The sequence below is a fragment of the Physcomitrium patens genome, chromosome 11, assembly GCF_059467195.1.
Source record: "Physcomitrium patens ecotype Gransden chromosome 11, ASM5946719v1, whole genome shotgun sequence".
Classification (NCBI taxonomy): Eukaryota; Viridiplantae; Streptophyta; class Bryopsida; order Funariales; family Funariaceae; genus Physcomitrium; species Physcomitrium patens.
The window spans coordinates 1,176,337-1,197,729 of record NC_143420.1 but is presented as its reverse complement, the minus strand read 5'-3'; the positions used below and the strand labels follow the sequence as shown (position 1 = coordinate 1,197,729).

General features: G+C 35.8%; 2 protein-coding genes across 4 annotated transcripts; both read left to right on the top strand.

Annotated features, from left to right (window-relative positions):
* Positions 1 to 6,344: 6,344 nt before the first annotated feature.
* LOC141045931 (CASP-like protein UU2) lies at positions 6,345 to 7,695 on the top strand. Its single transcript, XM_090254029.1, has 2 exons — positions 6,345 to 6,653; positions 6,791 to 7,695. Exons 1-2 carry the CDS (start codon positions 6,507 to 6,509, stop codon positions 6,980 to 6,982), a joined length of 339 nt encoding a protein of 112 aa, XP_090110155.1. The 5' UTR covers positions 6,345 to 6,506; the 3' UTR covers positions 6,983 to 7,695.
* A 5,609-nt stretch (positions 7,696 to 13,304) lies between these two features.
* Positions 13,305 to 21,393, top strand: LOC112288989 (uncharacterized). 3 transcript variants are annotated; one of them, XM_024533826.3, is made up of 11 exons: positions 13,305 to 13,480; positions 13,598 to 14,459; positions 14,953 to 15,031; positions 15,301 to 15,395; positions 15,685 to 15,756; positions 16,084 to 16,193; positions 16,369 to 16,482; positions 17,353 to 17,448; positions 17,612 to 17,680; positions 17,910 to 18,022; positions 18,266 to 21,393. In XM_024533826.3, exons 2-11 carry the CDS (start codon positions 14,283 to 14,285, stop codon positions 21,061 to 21,063), a joined length of 3,723 nt encoding a protein of 1,240 aa, XP_024389594.1. In that variant the 5' UTR covers positions 13,305 to 13,480; positions 13,598 to 14,282; the 3' UTR covers positions 21,064 to 21,393. The 3 variants fall into 3 exon arrangements, with proteins under 3 accessions (XP_024389594.1, XP_090110154.1, XP_024389595.1); XM_090254028.1 differs by having other exon boundaries at positions 13,305 to 14,459; positions 16,084 to 16,150; XM_024533827.3 differs by having other exon boundaries at positions 13,305 to 14,459; positions 16,369 to 16,498.

Here is a 21,393-nt window from a genome sequence, read left to right as displayed (position 1 = left end):
ACCTTGTACAATTCCTAATGAAGGTCCTATCATCTCCTCAGAACCCTCTCCTTGTTTTATAATAGACTTATATTTAGGACCTAAGAATTACAAAGCCTCTGCTTTATTAAATTCGGGAGCCTCAGCATGTTTTTTAGATGAACAATTTATTAAAAGTCGTAAAATATCTTTTATATAGAAACCTAAACCAGTACATGTAGAAGTCATAGATGGTCGTCCCTTGTCTTCTAGAGATGTCACTCATGAAACTCATCCTATAAAAGTAACAATAGACGGTCATGATAGCTACATAGCTTTTAACATAATTAAATCCCCGTCCAATCCAGTTATTTTAGGTTTATCCTGGCTAGAAAAATATAATCCTCGAATAGATTGGAATTCGCGTAAACTTGACTTTTCCTAGAGCATTATTAATAGTTCTACCAACCAAGTAAAAAATTATAAGTCTAGTATAGTAAAACCCGTACTGATAGGTGCAAAAGCATTTATACATGCAGCAAAAGAAGGATCAACTTTTGCTATTTATGCTGCACCTATTTCTGAAAATGTAAAGACTTCAAGTGGCATTCCAAGTCAATATCAGGAGTATCAAGACGTTTTTGAGAAAAAGAATGCAGATATTCTTCCTGAGCATCACCCATATGATTGTTCAATCGACCTCAAGGAAGGAACTCAGCTACTATTTGGACCAATTTACAGTTTATCGCAAGATGAGTTGGCTGAACTCAAGACATATATTGACGAGAATTTAGCGAAGAATTTCATACGCCATTCAAAATCTCCAGCAGGAGCTCCAATTCTATTCGTAAAGAAAAAAGATGGATCTTTACGAATGTGTGTTGATTATCGAGGACTCAACAAGATCACAATCAAGAACAGATATCCATTACCTTTGATATCAGGACTCCTTGACCAGTTGAATCAAGCTAAGATCTATACAAAAATAGATCTAAGAGGAGCATATAATCTAATACGGATCAAAGAAGGAGATGAATGGAAGATTGTGTTTCGAACTAGGTATGGACATTTCGAATATAATGTCATGCCCTTTGGACTCACGAATGCACCAGCTGCTTTTCAACATCTCATGAATGATGTATTTCGTGAATTCTAAGACAATTTTGTCGTCTGCTATCTAGACAATATCCTGATCTATTCTAAGAACGTCGAAGAACATGAAATACATGTTCGTCAAGTATTACAAAAACTTAGAGATGCAAGATTGTATGCCAAGATGGAAAAGTGTGTATTTCACACTACTCAAGTTGATTTTTTAGGATACATCATTTCAAATGATGGTCTCATGATGGATTCTAAGAAAGTCCAAACAATCATGGATTGGAAGATTCCAAGAACAGTAGGAGATGTCCAATGTTTCTTGGGATTTGCCAATTACTATTGGATCTTCATCAAAGATTTCTCATGAGTTGCAGCTCCACTTACACGCTTGAGTAGTAAAGATAAATTACAATGGAATCAAGAAGCGGAAGCAGCATTTGAAGCCTTGAAGACATCGTTTGTCTCTGCACCAGTCTTATATCGTGTTGACTTTTTCAAGGCATTTTTTATGGAAACAGATGCATCAGATTTTGCCTTGGGTGCAATTTTATCACAAATGGGATGTGATGACAAACTTCATCCAATAGCTTTTCATTCAAGAAAATTCTCAGCAGCCGAGATCAATTATGAGATCCACGATAAAGAACTTCTTGCGATCATAGATTCCTTTCAAGAATGGCGTCATTATCTAGAAGGCACTTCTAGTCAAGTCACTGTGTATACAGATCACAAGAACCTCGAGTATTTCATGTCAGCACGCGTATTGAATCGTCGTCAAGCTCGTTGGAATATATCTTTGTCAAGATTCGAGTTCATTATCACTTATCGGCCAGGAAAACAACAAGGTTTGTCCGATGCCCTATCTAGACGTTCTTATTTTGCACCAAAAGAAGGAGATGCAGTTTTTGAGCAACAAAGAACAGTTCTCTTGAAACTGGAGCAATTTCATCTCCGAGCAATGAAATCAACATTGACTGTTGATTCAACTTTTCTCAAGCAAATCCAGTCTAGTATGTCCTCAGACCCTCTTGTTCATGATATCGAGAATAATTCTTTCAAGTCTCATGATCCTTCTAAGTTCGAGTTCAAGAATAATCTATTATATTTTGAAGGACGCCTATATGTTCCAGAAGGAGAAGCACGTTTACGTGTTCTTCAAGCACGTCATGACTTTCCAGCAGCAGGGCACTTTGGATATAATAAGACTTTGGAACTCATATCAAGAGATTTTTGGTGGCCACAAATGTGGAAGTCAGTCAAAGAATTTGTACAATCTTGTGATATTTGTTCAAGATCAAAAATTCCTCGTCATCGACCTTACGGACTTCTTCAGCCATTACCTATACCAGAACAACCATGGTCTTCTGTTTCTATGGATTTCATCACAGATCTTCCAAGCTCAAGATCTTATGATTCTATATTTGTGATAGTAGATCGTTTCACCAAGATGGCACATTTTGTGTCATGTACAAAATCTATCACAGGTGAAGAAACAGCTAAGCTTTTCATTGATAATATCTATCGCTATCATGGATTACCTAAAGATATCATATCGGATAGGGAAACTCAATTTGTGTCAGGATTCTGGAGGACCCTTTTCAAGATTTTAAAAGTGGACATAAAGCTATCTTCGGCTTTCTATCCTCAAACTGATGGACAAACAGAGCGCGTAAACCAAGTCTTGGAGCAATATTTAAGGTGTACTATCAACTACCAACAAGATGATTGGACAACCCTTCTCCCATTGGCAGAGTTTGCTTATAATAATACGGTACATTCTTCCACGCAACAAACACCTTTCTTTGCCAATTATGGCTATCATCCACGACTTGATACTTTTGATTTTTCAAAAGTTGATAATCCTGCAGCAGAAGATATGGCAAATCGGTTGTCACAGTTACATGCAATAATGAAGACGCAATTGAAGGAAGCTCAAGAACGACAAAAGATAAACGCATATCTATATCGTAAGGAGCAACCACAACTCAACGTGGGTGATAAGGTATGGCTACTTCGTCGCAATATCAAGACTACTCGACCTTGTGATAAGTTGGACTATCGTAGGCTTGGCCCCTTTTCTGTTTCTGAATAGATCAACCCAGTTGCATATCGGTTACATCTATCGGAGTCAATGAAGATCCATCATGTATTCCACGTGTCTCTTCTTGAACCATATAAGACAGTGGATATACAAGGAAGAAGACAAATGCCACCGCCTCCTGCAGAAGTAGATAATAATGAAGAATTTGAGGTGGAAGAGATATTAGACTCAAGGCGGCGCCGAAATAAGCTGGAATATCTTGTTCATTGGCACGGATATGATATTAGTGAATGCACATGGGAGCCATCTAGGAATCTAACAAATGCATCAGCTAAAGTCAAAGTTTTTCATCAACGACATCCATCAAAACCAAGATGAAAATCTCTCTTATAAAAGAGACAAGATTGAGGCAAGATAACATTCAATTTCCTATCCTTGTTTGTAACTTCTTTGCATTTGTGACGCTAATTAGATGGAGAGCCAACAACCAGCGGATTCAACTCAAGAACCTTCGTTTGCTGACCTGCCGAACGAGACATTACGATTGTCACAACCTTCAAGATGACGCAATCGAGATGAAGATCTTCAAGAACGACATGTTCTTCTTCGAATAGATGGTGAGATACAATGCATTTGGTATCACGATTTGGGAAGCGACTCCCGATGTTTGGTGATTTTGCTAGAGGTACGAACAACTCCTGATGGTGTTCCAAATATTCTATTCGAAGGAAGTTACGAAGGCCTCAACAATGATCAAATAACTGGGTGGTCTTCCCGCCCTGGTATGGGACACTACCGATGGTTGAGAGGCCCTATCAATCATCTTCGAAGAGAACAGAGATCAGAGTATGTGGTGAATACAATTCGTCGCATCATAGATTTCCTCAACATATGATGACCGCTCCTCGTGGAACTCGTCTCTAGAAGGGGGGGTAATGTCACAGCCATAATCATGTAAGCTAATAATTACATATAGAAATAGGTAGAAGTAAGTAAAAGTAGATAAAAGTAAGTTAATTCTATAATATTTAATATAGAAGCTTCTTAGAAACTTCCTAGACGCTGCTTTGATTTCATAGGTATCTTTAATTGACTTTTTGGATTAGAAACGTGGTCAACAAGTTGGCCATGTGCCACACATGTTGTTAGCTCGAAGATCAAGCTAACTATGTGGCCCACGCGTAGAAAAACTTGCCTTGTAAGTCAAGGCATGTATCCTACAAAGTCAACACATATTGGAGGTCCTATAGAACATCGCCACGTAGCCCCTAGTTAGATAGTATATATAGAGACAAGAGTGAAGGCTTCTTCACTCTTGTCAACTCCTTTCTTGCTCCTAGTCCAAGTTCAAGAGTCTTTAGTTTCTTGTCTTGTGGCAATAGCCATTCCAGTTTCCTTTTAATATACATACTTGTTTATATTTTGACTTATTATATCGAGATAGCCTTTTTGTGTATATTTTCCCTCATCGAGTCTTTGTCCTTGACACTTACTTATGGCATTGGTATGCGGCGACTTGCTTTTCTTAAATAAGAAAGTTAATGAGCTCTTTAAATAATTAAAAAAAATGATGTTGTACTCTTTTTCCTTCATCTATGGTTTTGCCCTTAAATAAAATAAGGTTTTTTTAGATTAGGTTTTAATGAGGCAACAATTCTTGATCTTGCAAGATCGCAGAAAAGTATAGATCATGATTCTATACAAATTTTATATTATGTAAATATTATGATGAGTGAGGAGGATTGTTGAAATTATTAAATGTAGCCAGTACTCTCCATAATATTTACTGTAGACTACAGTAAATACCATAGCTATAGTATTTAGAGCGTAGTGGAAAAGTACTGTTTATCCTCTCCTCTTTTCTCTTCTTGTATATGAGACACAACTAGATCAATAGATTTGTGTGTGTGAAGCTCTCTCTCCTTAGAAACCCTCTTGTGTGTATGACTTACTACTACTCTTGTGTGTGTGTATGACTTACTATTACTCTTGTGTCTTTCTAAATATTCTCAATATTTTCTATTTTAATAGTAAACAAGCAACCTTTGCTCTTATACTACCACTACAATTTAAAATTCTTAAAAAATATACTCTCTATTAAGAGATTTATGTCTATAGACCCTATGAATTCAAAGAAATAACTTTGACTTTGAATGTAAAACATGGAGTGACCTCTATGTAAGAACTGTGCTTTGAAAGAGACTAATAGGATATAGAAAATTGAGTTGGTCAATCCTTAAGACGAAATTGGCAAAACACCTTAATCAAGAAGCCACCTTTCTCAAGAGTTGGGAAAATTTTTGGATGACTAAATACCCTCTAACTATTAAATCAAAACATGTAATTAACTAACATTCTAAAATACTACAAAGTGATTTGATTATAACTAAAAGTATAAATCTTAATTAGTAGATTAGTCACTTAGGACACTTATTCTGTCTAATTGGTATTTAGAGCTAAGCTATCAATCCTTGTATCTATCGATGACAATGATGTCGAAATACTTGAACAAAACAGATAAAAGGGAATAAAACAGAATTGCCTGCCATGTTAAAGAATGCAGCAAAGGGCTACAAATTGAAAGACTAATATTTGCAAAGAAAATGCCACAATTACTTCTTTTGGGTCTGAAGTCAAAACCATTCCACCTAGTCCTCATTTTAAGCACAACGTAGATACCAACAACTTCAACTAACATCGGGACATAAAATAAGTAATTTTAAAGCCATGGCAACTTGACATACCGACTAAATCCTGTCTGCGCAACGACGCCGGCCGTACTGAGATTGGACAGCGATTGCCCATTTGCATGTTCCTCGATCACAATTCGCTTCGATCCGCCAGATACCGCTCCAATATTAGAGCGTCTCGATTATGTGCCAGCCTTGAATCCTCCCCGTAAGAGAACCTGCAAGCCCCGCATTGCGTTGTCACGCAGTGTCAAAAACTGCCGAATGCTACATCGCGGAAGTGATACATGGAGTTTCGTTCCTGCGGAGTTCTCAGATTTCCTGTCCACGCGACTCGAATGGTGAGTGGTACAGTGCATGTCGTTTGCAGTATAGGGTACTCGGTTGAGTTTAGGAAGGCAGCTATCGCCCGGTGTCGCGAGTGGCGAGATGACGGACGCAGACGGCGGAGCATGGCATAGCGAGGTCTTTGACAATGGTCGTAATCTCCCCAAGGTCGACACAGCAGCACCCGCTGATGCGAGCCCCGTCGTTCCTCGTACAATCCTCCCGTAGCGGCGAGGACCCAGAGAAGCACCACAGTGTTATCCGTCGTCTCCATTGTGCTGCGATGCCTTACCATACTGTTCACCGCGACTTCCTTTGCCATCCTTGCTTCTAACGAGGGGACCAACGAGCATCTGGGTTATGCGTGGAGGGCACTGAACTCCCATAGCATGATATACTCTCTGTTGATTGACGTCATTGTGTGCTTCTACTGCATCGTCCAGTTGATCTTCAAGATCATTTGCTTGAGCCTCGGCAAGGGTGCTCTGTCAGGACCCACTCAGTTAGGCTCCACTATTACCTATGTCTGTGACCAGGTGAGAGAGCCGCATTGCAGCAAGTCCTTCTCACACTTAAGTTACACCTTACGATTTGCAAGTATAGGGAGATGATGGTGTTAAGCAGATCAGTCAGAGCCCAAGTCTGACTTTAATCGGTGAGAGTGCTGCAACAGGGCCTGACGTACATGCTGGCTGCGGGATTCGGAGCCGCAATAAGCGTCCACTTGCTGGCTGTATCAGTGTCGGGATCGAGGATGTGCGACTGGGATTCCGAGTATTTTTGTTCGAGGAATAGTGTTTCGGCGGCGATGGGCTTCGTCTGCATCGGGCTGTCCGCCAACATCGCTCACTTCCGAACATACTGAACGTATGTATTCGCAGCAGTTTCACAGAACCAAAGATTTCTCTCCGCCGTGATATGGGTTCCTCACTTTGCCAACACTTCCATTTCTCAATTTATTCATTTTTCTTTTCGTTAAATTTAATTTTTTTAATTTTTTAATTTTTTTAATTTTTTTGTTGATAATTTAGTGTAGTTCAATGGTGAAACTCAAGTGTGGTTAAATTGCATCCATTTCGAGGATGATTTTAGAATATTGGATTGTGAGCCAAATTCCAAGGGTTAGGATGGGTTCATTGTATGTATTGTGACCAAGAAATATGAACTGTTAGTGTGATGGATTTTTTGACAAAGTTGTGGAGAATTTGTAAATTTGTAAATTTAAAGAAAACCGAAATAATCAATATGTAGGTCAAAATTAGTTTAACAGGTATTTTGCTTGTGTTACACTTAAGTTTTAAATAAGTGAAAAATATACCAAGTAGATAGTTTGATTTCTAAAAAGTATTCAAATTTTTAATGGTTACAAATTTGTAAGCATGCATATATTTTATGTACAAACATATTAATATTTACATCATTATTTGTTTGCTTTTGTTTTAACTTATATGGTTATGATGGAAATAACTTAAGTGATGTGCCTAAGAAATTTTATATAGTAAAAAAAAAAAACTGAGCACAAGTGATTACAAACACTGACTATATGTAGATATAGCTAATGAATAATACAAAATATATATATATATATATATATATATATATATATTTTACAATCAAATTGATTATAAAGCTAAATTTATTTTGTAATTTATTATAAACATCACTTACAACCATATTGATGTGGTTGACAAAAAAAAACATAAATAATTTTTAGATAGACTAAATTAAACAATATTAAAAAAATGCTATAATTTTTATAGCAAAAATACATTAATTTTAATCAATTTAATTTTTTTACAATTTTTTAAAAAATAGATGTAGATTTTGATAATGATAAACATGTTTCTTAATATATTTTTTATGTAAGAACAAATGTATTTGAAATTAACAAGGATGATGAATCAATAATAACAAATAAAAATAAAAAACAACAACAATAATAACAATGCAACAAGAATGTTTGCTTAAAAAAAGGAAATGGATACAATATTATTTGCATATCGTTTTTAAAAATATCTGAGTTTTTTTCTTTTTTTTCTTTTTTTCTTTTTATTTAGTATTAATTAATTAATTTACTTCACAATTATTAAAACTTCATCATTACTTGCTTTGGCTGGTAAATTTGTTGCATTGTTTATATTTGTAGCTTTGATATATTATCTAATGTTTTTAATATTTTAAATTCTTTTTATTGTATTTTATTTTTATTTTCTAGTCTTAATAAAAAAATCTAAATCTAAATATAGTTCTATATGATAGATTTACACTCTTATTTGTCATGGTTACAAGTTAGACCTTGAATTTTGTTTATTGTTATCTTTTTATAGTTAATTTTATTTATTTCTATTCTTATTTTCTTTAATATTTTTTTATATTACTCTGGTATTCTTATTTTGTTCTTATTTTAGTTTTAGGAATAAAAGTTGTTTTTTTACATATTTCTTTTTAATGTAATTTTCACCCTTGAATTGATTTTGATTGCTAAATATCTAATCTACATAAGAACCAAATATATTAAAGTTTGAATTAGAGCAAATTAGATCAAGAAGGTAAGTAGTCACCAATATAGAGAAAACTAGATGCTAGTAATTAATTGAAGTAGTTTAAATAACTACCAAGTTAGATAATTGCAAAGAAAAATTGTTGTTGTTATTATTATTATTGCTTATTTTAGGATTCAAAATGAATGATTGTGAATACAAATTATTTTTTAAATTACTACTCTATTTCTTAAATTTTCTAATCCAAATTATGTTCTTGTAGTTTTTCTATTGAAGTTGAAATGTATGCATTTTATCTCAAAGTAATAATAGATGAAAATTTCTCTTAATATAAATTTCTACTACTACTTAATTACTTTGATACAAAGGGAAGTATTTTTAGTATTGGGACTTTTAAATTAACATTTAATAAGAGCTATAAAAATATAGTGATAATTTAAGGTATTTAACAAGCTCTTACCAAATCAAAAGTTAAGTCTAGGAAGTACTTCCTAGCTTATTGGATTTTAGACTTACACAAACAAGTTTTTTTTTCCTTTTGTGATAACATTTATTATTAACTTAGTTTGTTTTTTGACCAATTATCTATCTATTCAATATAATATTTAACATTATTCACATCAAAATAATTTTCTTAATTCAATGAGGATCAAACAAGTTCAATAATAATGTCTTTACATCATATTATAGTCTATAAAGAAATTAATTGATTGTTACCATATCATTTTGCTTTGCATTAGTTTCTAGTTATTGAAACATTAATACATGTTAACACAAATCAATTTATTTGGTATAAAAGTTGCATTTTTGTTTTTTTATTTTTTATGGATATATTAACTGCATGATCTTTTTTATATGTGAATAAAAATTCTACCAAAATACATCGACTTTTTTTATAAAATAATCTTATTAGTCTAATAAAAATAATAATACAAGATTAGATCTTTGGAATAAAGTTCTAAGAAATCTAACTCAAGATTCTTATTTGCATAACTAAGAAATTAGAGCTTAATAACAAATTCTATTTGATTTATGAATCTTTAAAACTTGAATCTAGTACCATTTAACTTCTTTAAAGAACTAACTCTTTGTTTGCTAATAGATGCAAACATATTTATATAAATTATTTTAGGTGGTGAAATTACTAAAAAAACTCTTTTGATCTTTGTGTCATCCTAATTAATCACTTTTAATGTTGGTTGAGATGGTAGACAAAGTTGATGCATAGTAAACATCAACTCTTTTATTTTTTCTAACATCAATATAAAAACCACATTAGCTATAAGAACTTAAGAATTATAATAAAAAATATAATTAAAAATAATTGATATTACAAAAAATAAAATACTTAAAATAATGATTCAAAACATATGTAATAGTTTGACATTTTCAAGACAAAAAGATTAAGTTATAATATAATGCATATTAGTCTTGACAAATTATCAAAGATATGGATCTAAATAAAATCTAGATACATATCAGAAGCCATTTCTATCTAAAATATTTTACTATCTATTTTTTAATATAGATAAAATCTTTAAATTATAATTAATAATTAATAAATTATATTTTTTAAATGGATGTTTATGAAAAAAATTAGATTAAAATTTAGATTTATAAAAAATTACTTCATGAGTTCATAAGATCAAAAAACCTATTTTGGTTCCATCTTCAGAACCTTTAAACAAAATATTTTTTATAAATTAGTAAAAAATAGTAAATTTTTGAAAAAAACACTTTTTAATTAAAGTATTTTTTTCAAAATAAATTTAAATTTATTAATTTTATAAATAAATTTTTTTAATTATATGTATATATATATATATATATATATATATATTAAATCTAATGATTGTCATAAATATTTTTGGTATCTTACTGCTTTTAATTACATTGCATGTAAATGGTATAAGAATATTGTAACTAACACATCATTAATTGGGATAATTTAAAAAGAATAAATTTAAAAATTTCTATCTTGAAATGATTGAAAACATAAGTCTTAAAGTAATATAAAAGACATAGATTGAAATTTAATAATATTATTAAATTTCAATCTATGTCTTTTATATTACTTTAATTCAACTCTTAAAATTAAATATCATATTCTTATCAACTAAATAACCACCCCTTCTATCTATCATATTATACATTGAGAAACAAACAAAACAAAACAAAACAAAACAAAAAACAAACAAATGAAAGTATTAAAATTAAAATTACATTTAATATGGAAAAAAGTTTTAAAACCAAACATCTTCTTAGATTAAAGCAATCATGTGTCAAATGGTCTTATTAATAAATTTCCAGTTGATAAAATGAATTGTCCCTTATAAAATATTTTAGACACCATTAAAAACTTTGGTATATCACTTGTGGCTAATTAAGACATTCTAAATATTTTTGTATATCTATAAACAAATTAAAAAATGTAGTAATCTCACATCATATTTGAAAAGAATAAATTATATTTTAATTATTCAAATCAAAGATATCAACAACCTAATTTAATCTTACAATAATAAACTAGACAATAATCTGAGATTTACTATGTATAAAAAGATGCATGCTTTTTGGATTTTTTTATGTTAAATTAAGAGATATATATAGTGGAACCACAAACCAATGAAAGCAACATTAAGCCAATTTGGTTTATAAAAACCTTACTTAACTTCATTTAAAAAAAATATTGTAATTATCATAACTTTTTTAAAAAACATTATTGTGAAATCTAATAGACAAGCTTTAAAATTTTATTTTTATTAAAAAAATTTAAACTTATGATTTTAAAAATATAAAAAAATAAAAAATATATATAAACTATAAAATATATATAAAATATAAAATATATTTAAAATAAAATAATTCATACCTTATATTTTCATCTCTAAAATCTAAAAATAAAGAAAAACCTTAGGTGCTATATTTTAATTAAGAGTGAAAAAGGCCTTTTAATATTGACAACAGATGATGGAGTAAAAATTTAAAAAAAAAAAAAATCACATATTTGGATAGTTTTATAATTATTATAGAATATATAAAATATTAGATATTAAATATTCATTTATCTCATATAGTGCAATTAGATTAATAAGATGCAATAAATGTATTTACAAGGAATAGTTTGAATCTCATAATTTATCTTATATCACTTTGCTACCAAGTATACAAACATCTTTTTTCATAAAATTAATTAAAGTTAATGTATATATATATATATATATATATATATAATATGTATTGGTTTGCATGTCAATTACAGCTTTTTATTTCAGTTTATTAAATACCAATACAAACTACCAACTTTTTATTTAATTTATAACAAATATTAATTTGAAAACATTTTTAATAATATTATATATTATATATTTAATTTGGATATTATACGTCAACCACTCATCTTGATAATAGTTTTATATATTTTTATCATACATGTTCATTGTTATAATTTATAAGCAATCATGTTTATATGTAACAAGCTTTTGATCAAACTATGGATAAAAATAATACTAAAAAAGCAAATCAAGATTAATGGCTATGACAAATTTGTTGACTATAATGTTAATCTTCTGAATTAAAATAAATATTTTAGATTACTTAAATGTATTTTTAGATGAAATATCCAAAAAAAAAATTATAGATGTTATTTTGATAAAAATATATATATATATATATATATATATATATATATTTTTTCTAATTTTGACTATATTAGTATTTATTTTTAGATTTCTATAATGATATTTTAAAAAATAAAAATAATTTAAAATTCTAATTTTATTGATTTGTGTAAAAGGTGTTTAAAACCATCTATTTTATAGAAATCTATACCATCTAAATTTGACTTAAATAAATACAATGCATAAGATTGAATACAAAATAGAAATATATAATAAGAACTTAGAAACTTTAATTATATTTGCAAATGTGAAATAATATGATATCAACAATTATTAGGATTTGACATATTTAGATCAAATTTAAAAACAACAAAGATGAAAAGGAACAACTATAGACTTCACAAAACTTTATGCAAAATAGACTATATACTATACACAATTGTATAATTATTTTTATGGTTTTACATTTATTTCATTTTTTTAGATTATGTAGGTATAAATTTGCTATAGACATTTATTTACTTAATTGTTGTTGTATAAATTAAGAACATTTTTTTACAACTATTAAATATACTATTAATTTTTAAATTTATGATGCATGTGTTCTCTTTGAGTATATTTTTTATTTCAGAATATTATTACTATTTTTAAAAAATCACTTCAAAAGGAAATTTTGAAAAAAAGAAAAGACAAAAAAGAATCTCCAAAATGCTATGCAAGTTTGTTTCCCACAAACTCAAAAGTAGTACAATTGCAATAGCAGTGGGATATCATATTATGGTCATGTCAGAAAAAGAAAGTTGTTCACGGAAAGAAAAGTAGTCTCTGGGGGAAAAGTCGGCGTCTAGAAGGAAACGATGGGACCAGAAAGAGAAGCGGTGAGGAGAAAGAAGGCGGGGAAAGGAAGAGGCGTCGAGGGGGAAAGAAGAGGGAAGGGAGAAAGAGAGAGCGAGAGCGAGCGTGGAACTCAGTTTTGAGAATATCAAAAGCCTTTTCCCGGAATTCTCCGTCCTCCGGTCGCCGCTCGGTGGTTGTAGCTTCACTGCCACACTACCCTAGCAATGGAGGAGGTCTCCCTCGCAATCTTGTGCATGTTGCTGCTTGCTGCTCACCAGGGCTTTACCACACGCACGCCCGGCCTCTGCTCTCTTTTCAGCCGTTGCACACGCAGTTTGTGAGCTCGGGGTTCAAATCTAGAGTAGAAACGGGGTTGTGGTGGTTCGGTGAGTGCGTGTGTTCAGGGTGAGTTTTGTGTGCGGCATTCGCATGTCTGTGCATTTGAGACACGGAGGGTTTTGGCAGCTTTTTCGCAGCCAGGTCTTGAGTAGTGTAGTAATCTTACGGTTTTTTGTGGTGTAGGCAGGTGATTAGGGAATGGAGCTTAGGGAGAGTTGACTCGGAGAAGAAGGCATACAAGTACCTGGGAAGGGAAGGAGTGTATGAAAGGATTTAGAGTAGGCTCAATGGATCGACGCATGTATGGTGGTGTGGGGTAGATTGTAAGGTCTCGTACTGCAATAAGGGTGTGAGTAGCCTGTAGCAGTTTTCGTTGGTCTGGAAGTTTTTGTTGAGTTGATTTGATTCAGTATTGAGTGGAAAACTCGGAGGTTTAAGAAAAGTAGGTAGGTAGGTTTCTAAGATGGTGGGTCGAAGAAGTGTAGGAGCAGGACCTTGAAAGAAGGTTCTTCATTATATGCACTTCTGCAGAGTTTCGGCGCTGAAATATGGTCATGCTGGGAACTACTTGAGCTGGGAGCATTGTGGCATGTGGCATGTGGCAGGGTTTTATTTTGTGATCTTTGGATGGTTGGTTTAATTATGAGTCCGGTTACTGGAAAAATCATGCGCATCGTCATCAGCTGTATGCCGCATTCGTTATGACAGAGTTGTAGGTACTTGTATTAGTAAAGTTTCAGAGGAGGAATTTATCTCGCCTGCGGGCTTACAAGAGTCTTCTCACTGGTGTGTACCAGCCTTAAAAACGAAGGATTAAGCATAAAAAAGATGGAGGCCATGGGTTCTGTTACGTAAGAGATGTAAATTCATGGCAGCAGTGCAGGCTTTGCCTCGTGCACCTGCTGTCTATGCATCTCCAGTAACGTCGATTATCTCTCTTTCCACTCCCATGACTGTCCCCTGGGGCGCCGGTGCCCTCCACCAGCGCCTCAATGCTTTTGTTAAGAAGTCTCTTATCAAGCAACTCGTTCCTACTGGTGCTGTTGTAAGTTCGTTCTTCTACCTGTGTACCGGTTCATGTAGGATTAGAAATTCTCATGACTACAGCACATATTTTTAGTATTAAATTTCATGGAAGGTTGTGCAATATATACTTGAGTTGGTTTACTGTGGGAAGTGAACTACTCGTAGTCTAGGAACTTTCTTCGCCGAAAATTGGATTTGTGCCGGGTTTTACCAGCTTTAGAGAATTCTGCTGCATGGAATGTAATTCTCAAACTTGTAGCGTGTTGCGTTGTATTACAGCAGTAATATCATTAGATCGAAAGTATGTAACTGCCAGGGTGTGTATTTAATCGAATGATAGAGTGCCTACACAGCTCTGCCACCAGCAAGACGATCCTCACATAAAATAAGGATGCTAAATTTCCCGCGGTAATGTTGGTACGTTTCAATTTCGAAAGGAAAAGGTGTCTTAAACCCTGCAACTAGCTTGATGGCAGGAGAGGTGATCAGTTTCATGAGCGAGATGTTTGCAGGTCTGTGACTTCTATTGCGGTCGAGGTGTTGACACAGACAACTGGGCTGAAGCTCAAATTGGAAAATATGTAGGCATCGGTACGTGACTTATACCACAATTGAATTTTCAGTGTGGGCAAGCCGAAGGAAGCGGGTGACTATTATTTTTGCTGCTAGGATTAGAGTGGTTAATGAGAGGCGTCATTTCTTTAATAATTGTTGGTTGGTTGGTTGTTTTTCTTTTTTCTTTTTCCTTTCTTTCTTTCTTTTTTTCTCACGAGTGATCGTTGCCTCACTGTACCAACTGTAAACTAAAGCCAAGAGTTTTAGTTTTAAGCGAAATTTAATGCACTTGTTTACGGCTGTAGATTTATCATCATCAGCTTTGGAGGAAGCAAAGGAGCAGTGGGAGAAGAATGGGAAACGCTTTGCCGCAAAATTTTGTGAACTCAATCCTTGCATGGTACCTATCTCTCTGTCTACCGGTTGTCTCCGGATGCAACGTTTGCTTAAATCTGCTGCAAGCTGTCAACGAATCGTTCTACTACCTATAGTTGGATTCGTCTACGCTTTAGATATTGGTGCTAAAAAGTAATTCCTCGATGAAGACTTATTCTGGCATTCCTCTGCCTCACCTTGACCCAATTTTCAATTCGTTAGATATTTAGAAATGAAGGGGTCTACAGTCGCCTAACCACCAGGTTCGTGTCTACTATTTTTCTGATGCACTTATTTTCCTTTTTCTGGTGCAGGTCGATTTGGAAAGAAATTTGGGAGAGGATGGTCTTTCCGCCGATGTCGTCACTTGTCTCGCACATCTGCAGGTTGCTTTACATTGGTGTTCAATTAGAAACTTAAGATTCTAAGTTGATTGCTTTGAAATTTGCTCTCCTGGATCAAAATTATCACTCACGAAGAATTATGACCTTTGTTATTATATGAATGATCTTGTAGTTGATTTAGTTTTCTCAGTGTTTTACAACGTGGTATTGCACGTATTGCTTGTCGAATAACGGTGGAATGTTCTGCCATCAATAGTACCGTTTTGTACTTGTTCTTAGAAAATCCTTCAAAAATGCTAAGAACATGCTCGATCTTCTGTATCGTTATCGAGTTCAGTGTACCAATTGTAGGCGGAATTTTTGGCGCAGGATTGTTTTGCGGCCGAGGATATGGTGCGTCAGCTGCTGAAGAACGTTGCATCCCTACTGAAGCCAGGTGGCTACTTTTTCGGAGCCACTCCCGATTCCTCCACCATCTGGTTCATAATCTTTCCCCACAGCCGCCCAACACAGCCAGTGATTGTTGTTACTTACGAATGTTCCTGATGCTAAAATCCTTGATGGTAGATTGTTGGCACAGGGTTGAGGGGGCCGATTCCACACCATCCATGATTTTGATTTTTTCAAATTTTCGTAATATCTTGGAAATCGCAGGTATAAGTACCAGAAAGCAGTTGAAGGGGCAATGAAAGCAGGGTCACTAAGAGCAAATGGCCACCTCCCTCGCGTGAGGACAGATTTGTATAGTATCAGCTTCGAGGATGATCGGTACTTCCATTTTCTTGTATGTTGGGCTTAGTATCTAATATCTGCATGTTGCTAGGAAGCATTACACCGAATATGGCATTTAGTATTGCACGCACTAATCTAAGTCCACTTTTTTCAATGTATAATGTCATGTTATAATGCTACCTACCATAAATTGATGTGCGATTATTTTAAAGTTTTGATTTACCCCACAGCTTCATATCACTGGGATGGGCTCACAAAGTTCCACGTTCTACAATAAAGGAACAAAAGAAAACGTTTCATTATCAACCAAGATTTGTAAAAGCTACGTGTCAAATTTCTCAGCTCTACACCAGACGGCCTTTCCTCCACTCTTTGAAAGTTTGAAGTTTTGATATCGTATGAATTACATCAACACCTTATAATATGAGGAAAGTGTAAAATATACACATTTCTGTGGGAAATATAAACCAAAGATAGACTAAGATTTTGGAATTGAATTTAGCTCAAAAGAATTTCAGCCGCACAGTAATCAGTTTGAGTGGCCCCAAAAATTTGATTGCTCTTGTAACAATGCCAGTAACGCTAATCTGTGTTACTATCACAAACAATATTATAGTACTAAATGCCATGTTCTGTGTAGTCAGTTATGATTTCCTCCTGGATGCTGAATCCTGCTTGCGTTTATTTTCCTGAAAACAGCACTATGTTCATTCAAGAGCTTGTCAATACCTCGTCTCTCTTTGCCTCCTAGTTTTCCTTCAAGGTTGTTTGAGGTAGACCCGCATGTTATCATCCTCCTAGCCGTGTTTTGAATGCACTTTAGAACTAGGTATAGCAGGTGTGTTTGGCAAATGGCCACTGTTTATCAATGCGTTCATTACAATGAAGACTTAATTCCGCGTGTAGGTTCAACCAGTATGGGTCAAGATATCAGCTCCGCTTCACTGATGATACTGTCCCACCTCAGCCGCAGATCTTGGTACATTTCCCGAGCTTGATCAGGTGTGTTTCAATCGTAACTTTCGTACATGCTTGGATTAAAACTTCAGAGTTTTTGTTCCATTTTCTCTCTGAATGGTCTCGCACTGCGAACGAGGGTTGCACCTCGTACATTGCAATCAGGAGTTGCTGCAATTATTGATTTCGTTCTGGCTTTATTTTTTAGACACGCGGAAGAGTTTGGACTTGAGTATGTGGAGATCCAGAATCTGACTGAATTTTATGAGGACTATCGGTACGTTTTAGCTCTTGGAGAATAGACTGGATGGCTGTACGGCAAACAGGTTTCAATGTTGATGTTAGATGAGGGCCTTAAGTTCCATTAGATGTTGGATGTAGGTGTTCAGTTCCTATTACTGTCCCTTTTTAATTTTATGCATAGCATTATCCTAAGTTTGTGACAGCCCTGGGAAACTTGATTGAGAGATCAATCGTGTGGGTTGGTTGCCGTGCTTTTCTGGCAGTGTTCCGTTTGCTGAAACTCTTCAGAATAGCTGTGGCACCCTGGTTGACTCTAAAGGAAATCCAGTTGTGGATGGAAAGTCTCGCCTCTCCCCGATTGCTCAAGATGTTCTAAGTATGTTCCTTCTGACGCTTGTCTTCCGCTTCAACCAGCCCTTACGTTGGGTTTCAGATGCTGCTTTTCTCTCCATTATAGTTGTGATAATTACTTCTGGTTTCCGCTTGACTTGCGATAGTTGCTGCAGAATGTGTACCATTATAATCATTATCAGTTTCTGCAGATTCCCAAGATGAATGTGCATGATGTGAGTGCAGAAGTTTGAGGTGTAACCAGATGCAGTTCATATGTTTTGTTCAGGTTTGTATACAACGTTTATCTTTAAAAAACCCGACCCCCAACAGCGTCTAAGAGCTCTAAAGCGACCTGCTCCTCCTGCACCTACTCCTGGATCTTCTGACGTTAAGAGGATGAAGAAATCCAGTCCTGCTTCTCTTGTTCAAGTTGCTGCAGCAGAGGAAACGCCTTTAAAGAAGCGAAGGATTTCGGGTCCTAACGCATTACCTTCTTCAAACGGTTCGAGATTGCAAGAGCCGATTCCGAAACAAGAGAAGCGTTCCAGCAGTGGTAGCAGATCCAAACTTGAAGTTATTTCCAAGAACGAGCTCGATCGCTCTAGTGGCAAGATCTTGAAAACCCCAGATGGAGAATCAAAACTTGTTTATTCTCAGCCCAACTTGAGCGAGTCTAAGTTACAGGAGAGGCTCTTCAAACCTGAAATTGCAAGCTCAGAATCGAGGGATCAGCTTAAATCCGTTGAAAAGTTACTGAAACCGGAGAGCTTAAGCGCAAGCAAGTCAAATGCACCAGGAAGCCAGAAAACTGAGGTTTCAAGCGCAAGCGAACCAAACGCATCAGAAGGTCAGAGAATTGATGGCACTAACTTAAGGGTACAAGAGTTGAAGGCTGAGTTCTTTCAGTCTAAAAAGAGCATTATTCAAGGAAGCTCTGAGCCAGAGTTAGAGAGTCCCAGCTCCAGTGGATTGCCTCCTGAGGCCCACCTTACAACTGAATCTGTAGAACGAGAGAAGCTTGACAACGAACAACGGGGAAGTGATAGTAATCAAAGACTGGAGCCAATGAAGAGGAAACGGGTATCTCGATGGTCCAGTGACTATGTTCCAAAGGTTGTTGCTTCAACTGGAGAACAAATGACTGAGAGAAAAGATCAAGGAGTCGCATTACAGCAGCCTGGTCAGGGCGCATTAGCTAATTTTCCATTAGAGCACCAGCTTGTCACAGGTCCAATCTGCCCTAAAGTGGGTGTTCCTGCTGGGATCGAAGGAGGTGTGGCTCAAAATTCAAACAGTTTAGTTTGTGGAGCAAAGGTAGCCAGTGGTGGACCATGGGTTAGAAAACAACACTTGTCCGAGAAGGGTACAACTAATGTGAGCGATGTTAAATCTCAGCATGATGAAAGATATAACCACAAGGATCTAAACATTCCCTTGAAAGGCTTTTATCAGAGGAGTCCATGGGGATCTCAAGAGTACGGGAACGAGAGAGGTTCGATTCAGAGGAGAGAGCATGAGAACAATAGTAGTGAATCCGTGCTAGCGGAACGTGGAGTGGAGTGTATCGAAGAAGGTGAAGTGATTACAGGACTTCCTGTTCGCAAGACCTCTAGTCCGAATAGGGATAAACCTGCGGCTATTGAGTTGCATTATGAAAGACGTGCTGCACAGAGGTCACAGCGTTCAGGAACTGTGTCAGGCTCCACTTACAGACGTGAAATGGCAGCTTCTGATCCTCAATCAGAAAGAAATGCATCAGGCAACCCGGAGAACATCGGATCTGAAACCTGGCTGGAGGGAGATGCTGTTCAGAACGACAGTAAAGCTAGACCTGCAATCCAGAGTAAGTATACAGCCAATGAACCTAAATCTAAGATAGGCGTTGCGAGCATAATTGATGCTCAGCTACAGGAGGGTTCGAAACAGGAGATTTCATCCATCACCCTTGAGCCTGAGAGCAACATAAATGATCAGAAGAAGCGCAAAGTTGTGGAGCCTCTCCTTGACGAAGCTATGAATGAACAGAAGAGGATGGGAGCTTCTAGTTCATCTCAGGAAAATCCACCTGCGCACTTGGAAGCTAAGAAAGAGAATCTGAACCCGAAACCTCGAAAGAAAGAGATTGTCATGGATGTACTCATGGATAGGACTACAAATCAGAGCAGAGATTGTGCTGCGTCTTGTGCAACACAATCACTTGGAAACACAGACACTGATCTTTCATCTGAAAAAAGTTCAATGAAGAAGAGAGAGTCTCCATCAGTGGAGTCTGTCTTTGGTAGAGGATCAGGTCAGAACAAAGACTCTGCAGTGGCTGACGCGGATTTTGAGAAAGGCTCCAAGTCGAGCAGAGACAGTTTTACTGTGGAGCACCAGTCTGAGATAGGGTCCACTCAGAAAAGAGAAAATGGTGGGTCTGCGGAGCCTTTCACGTCAGATATCGGAAAGAACCCCTCGAAAGAAATTGTGGAAACAGACAGCCAATCACCGAAAAGTCAGGGGTTCAAGAGAGATAATTTCGAGCTGCCGTGGGAAGCCAAGCCCCAACGGTATCCTGCACTGCGACGTGCAACGCCTCAAATGAGTGAAGGAGCTGTGGAAAACCCGCCGTTGTGGCATAGGGGGAATTTCGTCGTGAAAGTTGATAGAACTTCTCAAGGTAGAGGGCCCGTTATTTACCCTCGAAATCCTTATGCAAATTCGGGCCCAGGGTTTGTCGCTGCACCCAGACCTCCTCTTCGAGCGACAGCAGAGAGAAGGGTCGTAGTACCTCCATTGCAGGGTGGGGCCGGATTGCTAGGGGCAGCTCCATCACCAAGCTTTGTAGATAGAGGATTAGTAGATAGAGGATTAGCAGATAGAGGATTGCCAGCTGACAGAAGGTTTGATATGATGGGCCCCCCTGAAGGTGGCCGGGGTTATAACGATCATCGAGGGCCTCGCCCCATTCGAGGATCTTTGTATAAGGACAGGGTTGCTGGCGTCTCGAGAGTACAGCCAGACTTCGCAGGAGAGGGCAATAATTGTCTTGGAGGTTCTTGGGACGACCACTTCCAAGGCGATGGCCGAACAAGGAACAGGTGATCTGAATTTGCTTTTCGCTCCATTCTTTGATAGAAATGTCTCAAGTTTCGAGGTTCTAGAGTTCCGAGGCACTGGAGCTTTACCGCAGAAGCTGACCTTAATCGCTGCGCTCTACATGCAACAACCATGGGTGTGATGAATGATCTTGGATTTTAGAAGTTTGTCTTTGATGTCGAAGTGGACAGATTTAAGAGTCTGGAATATTTCTGGCTTGCGATGGTTGTTGGCAAGGGCTCCGAGTGCCATGTGCAGCCGCAGCACAGAACATCCATTGAGTTACTAACATGTTCAAGAATTTTGAATCTTACCTATTTTGTAAGCTTCTCATGA

Bases quoted from the DNA above. Each gene is read 5' to 3' on its own strand.
- LOC141045931 (XM_090254029.1), top strand. From the start codon at position 6,507: ATGATATACTCTCTGTTGATTGACGTCATTGTGTGCTTCTACTGCATC. The intron at 6,654-6,790 runs GTGAGAGAGCCG...GTGCTGCAACAG, and splicing joins TTACCTATGTCTGTGACCAG to GGCCTGACGTACATGCTGGC.
- LOC112288989 (XM_024533826.3), top strand. From the start codon at position 14,283: ATGGCAGCAGTGCAGGCTTTGCCTCGTGCACCTGCTGTCTATGCATCT. The intron at 16,194-16,368 runs GTTCATAATCTT...TGGAAATCGCAG, and splicing joins CCCGATTCCTCCACCATCTG to GTATAAGTACCAGAAAGCAG. The intron at 16,483-17,352 runs GTACTTCCATTT...TTCCGCGTGTAG, and splicing joins ATCAGCTTCGAGGATGATCG to GTTCAACCAGTATGGGTCAA.